At 35.1% G+C, this 8,275-nt stretch overlaps 1 protein-coding gene across 2 annotated transcripts in view; it reads left to right on the top strand.

The window, feature by feature from the left end:
- Window positions 1-8,275, top strand: part of LOC106461492 (paired box protein Pax-5-like) — a 75,566-nt gene that overhangs the window by 57,824 nt on the left and 9,467 nt on the right. Inside the window, exon 6 of one of the 2 annotated variants that reach the window (XM_022388465.1) lies at window positions 2,289-2,541. In XM_022388465.1, the coding sequence (XP_022244173.1) occupies window positions 2,289-2,541 (253 nt within the window). Of the gene's footprint in view, window positions 1-2,243; window positions 2,542-8,275 lie in introns of both variants that reach the window. The other variant, XM_022388464.1, reaches the window with a different exon arrangement.

Genomic DNA, 8,275 nt, shown 5'->3' with positions numbered 1-8,275 from the left:
TTTTTTTTTTTTTTTTTTTTGTAATGGTATATACTCTTGAATTGGGAGAATCAATACGCACTTAATGCGTTAAAATCGGTTCAGTACTTTTAGCTTTCCGTTCGTTTGTGTGATTTAGAGAAGAAATATACAGAAACGAAGGAAGAGCAGAGGAAGATTCCCTACCTAGCACCGTAAAAAAATCTCCCCAGTAGTTCTAGGTTGTTATGCACAAATCTTAATTATATTAAAAACCTAATCAGAATAAAATTCCCTAATCAGCACCTGAAAGAATCTCCGTAGTAGTTCTAAGATGTTATGCGTAAATTTTAATAATATTATAAACCCAAGCAGAGGAGCATTCCCTACCCAGCACCTTAAAGAATCTGCCTAGTAGTTCTAGGTTGTTATGCATTAATCTTAATAATGTTAAAAAACAAGAGAAAGATTCCCTAATCAACACCTAAAAGAATCTCCGTAGTAGTTCTAAGTTGGCATGCATAAATTTTAATGAAATTAAAAACCAAGAAGAGGAAGATTCCCTACCCAGCACCTTAAAGAATCTGCCTTGTAGTTCTAGGTTGTTATGCATTAATCTTAATAATGTTAAAAAACCAAGAAGAGGAAGATTCCCTGATCAACACCTTAAAGAACCAGCGTAATAGTTCTAGACTATATACAAATCTTCATGAAACCTAAAGCCCAGACGGAAGTTGAAGGATATTAGATATCAAGTTCTCGTATTAGCCTGAGTTATACTGAACATTTTAAATACACACTATATACGAACCTCAACTCTGACTACCGATCACTGTCTATTTTTGTATTTGGTGTAACATGGATATATTAAATTACAAATTTATTAAACGTATATCGTTAATTATCATGTTTTAATAATTGTTATTGTTTGTATCAAACTTGGCATATCCTTATTATTTTACCTTACCATGTTTTTACCTATTTTTAAGATAGTTTTTTTTAAAGATACAGCTACGTCTTTATACATATTTGGATAAACAATCTATCGTTTGTAAGTTTATCTGGCGATTAGTTAGTTAGTTGCATGCTTCGCCGTCTCCCAAAGTGGATTCTGACAGTGCAGAACCTATCATCTCACTTCCGTTAGATGAAGAACAACCCATGTTTTCCTTTCTTCCGTTGCAACCCACAACTAGTGACATTAAAGAGGTTGGGAAAGGTTTCCAGCCGAGTCTTTTCGTTCCATAACACGTTTTAGCAACGTTCGCGCATGCTCAGACACGAGAGGGTTTCTTCATCATGTTGGCCATTTACATTTCCAGTTTATTATCATTACGTCATTAAAACATCCCTGTTTGCTGTTATTCGCTTCACTGAGTGTATGAATGTGTAGTTTGTATTTTTATGGTAAGGTCTGTGCGTTTAATGCTGTTGAGGGATTGACGAAAATCCCTTCTTTTTTTCAGATTCGGATCTTTGGATAACTGTTTTATCTAAATTATATTTTGTCTTGCTTCCTTATACTTCACTAGACAAAAGAAAAGTAATTATATGAATTAACCAGAGTATTACATGAAGTTACCAACTGAATTACAAACATGGGTTTGTTTTGTTATTTCCCGCATCGATTACGACCTAAGCTCAAAACAAAAGTTTTAGCATTAGTTTGAATAAATAGAATGATTAGATATAATTTTGTGTCTAGACAGATTAATATTCAGTAACCCTGAACGTGATAATTTAGTGCAAGGTATTTTTCACGTGATAAAATGATGTTGGATTTCGGCAGGTATCCATCTTCAAAAACGATAATCAATAGTGTATACTGATATTGTAACATGGTTTACAAGATAGTGTATACTGATATTGTAACATGGTTTACAAGATAGTGAATACTGATATTGTAACATGGTTTACAAGATAGTGTATACTGACACTGTAACATGGTTTACAAGATAGTGTATACTGATATTGTAACATGGTTTACAAGATAGTGTATACTGATATTGTAACATTGTTTACAAGATAGTGTATACTGATATTGTGACATGGTTTACAAGATAGTGTATACTGATATTGTAACATGGTTTACAAGATAGTGTATACTGACACTGTAACATGGTTTACAAGATAGTGTATACTGACACTGTAACATGGTTTACAAGAAGTGTATACTGACACTGTAACATGGTTTACAAGATAGTGTATACTGACACTGTAACATGATTTACAAGATAATGTATACTGATATTGTAGCATGGTTTACAAGAATCTGTTTTGCACAGGTCTGTAGAAACACGGTACACGACAGCACTATTCTATTCCACCAGATGTGGCCCAAATGGGGAAAACAAGAAGATTTAAAATCCATGGTGGCGGATCTCCCAACAGCCATGTCCAATGCATCACCATACACTCTACAACAGTTCACCACAGCTCCGGACCCTGGTTTCTCCCCCGTCGTATCGTCGGCGGCAGGCGCGGAACAGCTAAAGCACGATGCACTGGCTGTAGCCTACGATGGAACGATCAACTCCATTAACTCTCAAGTGCAGTCAACAGCAGTTTATTCTCCGCCTCTTGGTAGGTTTACTTCTTGTGTTCATTAATGACGGGGAATGGCCCATCTTTCGTTAGTTTCGATGTATAAGTAAGTAATATATAAGTTGCTGTTATACTTTAGTTACTGCAAAGCATATATGTTATTTTATTTCATTAAGTTATTCAAGACTAATACACGTAATAGTCATTAAGAGATCAAATATCCAATAGTTCAGTATTACAGATCTTATGATGTACATATATATATACATATAATGTCGTTTCTATAATAAGTAAAAAAATCAATATATTTAATGGTCACATCTAGAGAGGTTAAAAATTATGGCTAAAATTTACCTGATAAACCATAAATTCTGTAAAAGTATAATGAATAAACAAGTAATTACCTCCTAACTGCTGACTTACTTTAGAAAGGCTTATACATGAATTATTTTAACGTTTAATGTCAGACTCTATGTTCTCTTGAAACAGGATCTGGAATTATCTAAATGATAAGTTATTTAATTATTAACACACAATAAACAGAGTTAACCTATTAAACTAAAGAAACGACCTGTAAATTCAGAAAAACATCAAACTGTTAAGAAGCAGCATTAAGATCAAACTTTTTCAAGTTTCAAGAGAATGTATTTTGATTATTGGTTAATAAGATACTCGTAGCTCTATATACACGCACAACATTTACCCTCCTATCCTTAGTGTTACATACTATCGTCCTTGTAGATTGTTTTTTAATCACCCATCCCAGAGGATTTGTTATCTGTGCATGCATTCTTTGTCTGGTGGTACAACCAACAAACTGATTGTGTTGCCTTGTTCGAAAGAGGAGGTTTTCTAAGATATGCTTCTATGAAACGCAATGGTGAAGGGCTTAATTCTTTTCCTTCATCTCCTGCGTGCTTCAAATACTTCCTATCTCTGATAGTCTTAGCATTTGTTTAATATAAATTCTAAGCAGCATTTTATGAATAAATTGGGGTTCAGATGGTCCATTGTTTAATGTCATCATATAGATCTATAGCAAGAAAATATTTGCTTAGAAATTTTTGGACGTTCTTTTTATATATATATAAGATATAGTTATGCACCTACATACGACTATTATGTACTTATATGGCGTGGCGACTGAATCATGTTTAGGAGCAATATAAGTTCGTATTCTGTAATTGGTTTTTAGTACTGACTTTCTTGCGTTCAGTTTATATATATATTTGCTGTTTTAGTAAAAAAAAGGAAAAAAAAAGCAGAAAACAGTTCTTAGAAGAGTCAACAAACTCCGATTGTACGAGCCAGCCCATCCATTACCAACTGTTTAGAAGTACGCAAAAAGAAAAAAAAACAAGATCTAAAAACCGTGAATACCAGTCTCTGCTTCCAAGTTGTAGGATAAGCTTAATTATTTCGGTTGCTAACACACTGATATAGAAAGATCTGTGTCTATAAGCTACGATTGTCTCCACAATAAAATCTTATCTATATCCTCGTATCTGTACAACTACATATCTCTGCGTGTGTGTGTGTGCACATTCAAGCATGGATGAAAAACACCTGTTCAACAAAGATTCTGTGCCAAGTAAAAAAAATGTTTGGATAACTGACGCAACAAAAGTGTAATGATACTGTTCATGGAAATACATTGCGTTATACCTAGTATATTTGTCACATCTCACTGAATCTTGAACTTATGAAACTCCATGGATTTGGAGCGCAGTTTGTATGCTTTTTTATTTTCTCTAAACTAATGTATAAGCACATTTTGTGAATTGATATGTTTCTTTATGTTTATTATTTTTGGAATCTCTCATGGGGGAATAATCTTATGATATAAATTTATATATATATACACGCATACGTTTTTCAACAGCTAAGATTATTAGTCCCATTAAAAAATGAAACATTTTATCAGAGCTACTGTCAAAGCTATTGAATATAATGAGAAAACGTGTATAGGTTATAATATAAAAATAGTTAAAAACAAATGAATAGCATAAATTTCATTGGATCATTTTCAATACAGATTCGTTAACAGTTCCATTTGTGACCATTAAAATAACATCCTTTCAATTTTATGAAACTAATTGGCGGTCATACGTATTTCTTGGGCCAAATGTGGTTTAACTGTTATCTTGTCATGCTTCAGATAGGAAGATCCAATGTTCGATAAGCTATATGGCGTTAAATATGCTCTGTACTTTCAGCTGTGAAAGCGTTATAACTGTGATAGTCAGTTCCGCAATTTGGTTAAGAATAGCTGCATAGACGGAAGGTGCTGATGACAGGTCGCATACCTACTGCTCAACAGTTGTAAATTATGGATGACTATGCCTGACCTGTCCACTTAGCCCATGTGTCGCATAAGGTGCCGTTCCGGTTGAAAATACCTATGCGTTTCTTACATAAGCTGTAAAGCCTTTAATGCCTATCATTTCTTTACAGCCTTTTGGAACTAACTATATTTCTTTCCCCTATTCTCATTGTGATTTTTTGGCTGTTGCGCTCTCTTCCATTCTATTGATATTATTGTCTTCCATCCTGTTGAGTATTGTTGTCTTCCATTTTATTGAGTATTGTTGTAAGCTTTACTTGCTCTTATTTTCCCTAGCAACATTCTTGTAGTGTATATTACCCTTCGCTTATCTTCTCAGACTTTTGGTGAATTAATATCCATCTCTCCCTCTTACAGTATTGGTTTGGTTTGTACTTCTCGTTTTCTTTAAGTAGCGTTGTGGAATTTAATCAGCCTTGATTCTCTTTGTAGTGATATCATGATTCATAATCATTCTCGCGTTTCCTTGTAGCAACAATATGGACCTTAATTCATCTCCTTATGGCGTCGTTGTAGCCTTCACGACCCCTTTTTTAACTAGCCTTTTTTTATCTGTACACTCTTTTTGATATTACACTCCTTTTATTACGTTTATGTTAATAAAAATATTATAAAAATAATATCTTTTTCCGTCTATGGCATTTAATGTATATCACAACACTGTAATAAGAGGATTAGTATGGCAGTAAAAGTCACAAACCTGTAATAAGGAGAATCACTTAATTCAAATTTCTAAATACTTAGGATAGAAGTGATGGGCAGTAAAGATATAAAGGGATTAGAGAATTAGTAAAGATGAGAATGCTGTAATAAGGAGATAAGAAGGAAAGTAAAGACTACAGCACTGTAATAGGGAAAGGAGAATTAATATAAGCGTTAAAAAACTTTACAGATTGGTGATAGAAAGTATTGGCGACATCACAGATAGAAAGACAAAGTAGGGAGAGTAAAGGCTCCAACATTGTAGTAAAGAGAAGAAAATGTAAATATATATCAGAAGATAAGTTACAGATCGGTGATGGGCAGTAAAGGTCATGGCACTGTAATAAGAGGATTAGTGTGGCAGTGAAGGTCACAACACTGTAATAAGAGGATTGAAGTGGTAGTTAAGAACACAACACTGCAATCAGGAGCAGAAGATTAATCCAAATGTGAAGAGACTTTACAGATAAGTGATGGGCATTAAAGGGGATTAGAGTGGCAGTTAAGACCACAATACTGTAATAGAGAGAGAGAAAGTAATTTAAATTTGAAAAGACTTTCCAGATAAGTGATGGGCAGTGAAGGTGATAACAATGTAATAAGAGGATTAGTTTGGCAGCAAAGATCACAATACTTGAAAAAGTAGAAGAAAATGAATATAAATGTGAAAAGACTTTACAGATCGGTGATGGGCAGTAAAGGTCATGGCACTGTAATAAGAGGATTAGTGTGGCAGTGAAGGTCACAACACTGTAATAAGAGGATTGAAGTGGTAGTTAAGAACACAACACTGCAATCAGGAGCAGAAGATTAATCCAAATGTGAAGAGACTTTATCTTATCAGAGTGCTGTGACCTTTACTGTCACTCTGATCGTCTTATAACAGTGTTGTGACCTTTAGTTCCCATCATCGATCTGTAAAGTATTTTCATATTTAGATTAATTTTCTTCTTCCCATTACAGTTATTTGGTCTTATCTCTTTATTATGATATAATGGCTTTACTCTTCCTTCAATATCCATATTGCAGTTTTGTGGTCTTTACTTCCAGGCCCAGCTTTAGTGGACCCGCAACTACTGGTGGCCCCCCATATTACAGGGTTTCCAAATGTATATAACGAATACATTGGAATTTAACGCAGAAATTAAAGTATGTGGTGAAGGCCAAAGTTAGTTCTTTAGCTTTGGTTACAAAACACATATAGCTATTAGTTTCCGTAACATGTCTTACTTAACATAATTTTTTTGGTTCGTTTGTTTGTTCTTAAGCGCAAAGCTACACAATGAGATATCTGTGCTGTGCCCACCACAAGTATCGAAGCCTCAGTTTTTAGCGTTATAAACCTTCAAACTTACCGCTGAGCCACTGGGGGGAGGGGGCTACGTATATAAGATAATTGGAAACGAAATCCTTAGCTATTCTTGTTCACTATACAAAATAAAATTCGATTAAACTTGAAACAGGGGGTATTCAAAGAAAGAAATTTGCGGGGGAAGGGTAGTGCAGAATGTTAAGGCTGGCCCCGTTCATTTCCCCTCTGTTCTCATTATTACAGTGTTGTGTCCTTAACTGTTTTCCTTTACTTTGTTGCATTGCTGTCACCTATGTTATACTGCTCATCATTTATTTGTATAGCCGTTTCGCACTCACACACTTACCTTTGCATAGTTTTATAATACAGTTACCGCCCTCACTCTATTTCTTTCTTTTTTTTTAATTAAGTAGTTTTGTGGCTTTACTCCTTCCTTTTCCTCCTCATTGCGACCTTTAATCCAACTCTCTTTTCCTTAAAGCATCATTGCGATGTCTAATTCCCATCGCTGATCTGTACAGCTCCTCCTTATATTAGTTTTGTGGCTTTACTCCTTCCTTTTCCTCCTTATTGCGACCTTTAATCCAACTCTCTTTTCCTTAAAGCATCATTGCGATGTCTAATTCCCATCGCTGATCTGTACAGCTCCTCCTTATATTAGTTTTGTGGCTTTACTCCTTCCTTTTCCTCCTCATTGCGACCTTTAATCCAACTCTCTTTTCCTTAAAGCATCATTGCGATGTCTAATTCCCATCGCTGATCTGTACAGCTCCTCCTTATATTAGCGTTGTGGTCTTTAACTCCTCCCCTTCCCCTTTCTTAAGAATTAATGTTGCTTGTGTGTATCCTCCAATTTTCCTTAAAGTACTAATCTGGTTTTTTACTCCTCTTTCCTTTTATTACATACTGTTGTGACAATCAGTCATCCTCTCCTTTTTTATCTTTAGAGTAGTATTATAGTCCTTGAGCCCTCTCTCTTATCCTCACATTAGAGGCCCTCTCAAAGGCTCAAGGAGAAGCTTGAAAGCTTATACGCTAAAAATCTGTGGTGGGCACAGAGCAAATAGCCCATTGGGTAGCTTTGTGCTTAAACACAAACATATGAGTGTTATGGCCCTTTTCCTTTTCTTTATAGCATTGCCCAGATCTTTATTCTCTCTCTTTTGTTTTCTTATAAAAAAATTGTCCTTTACCACCAGTCACTTCTCCATTCAGTAGTTTAGCTTTTACTTTATCTACTTCCCGGTAGCAGCTTCTTCTCTTAACAACAGTGTTGTGGCTAATGCTTCATTTTTATAACAGTTCCGCAGATTGCGGGTCCGAATTCCGTCACCAAAGATGCTCGCTCTTTCGGCGTTGGGGATGCTATAGCGTGACGGTCAATCCCTCTATTCGTTGGTAAAGTGTAGCTCAAG

Source organism: Limulus polyphemus, unplaced genomic scaffold (assembly GCF_000517525.1).
Source record: "Limulus polyphemus unplaced genomic scaffold, Limulus_polyphemus-2.1.2 Scaffold971, whole genome shotgun sequence".
Lineage (NCBI taxonomy): Eukaryota > Metazoa > Arthropoda > Merostomata > Xiphosura > Limulidae > Limulus > Limulus polyphemus.
This window is presented reverse-complemented; position numbering and strand designations above follow the sequence as displayed.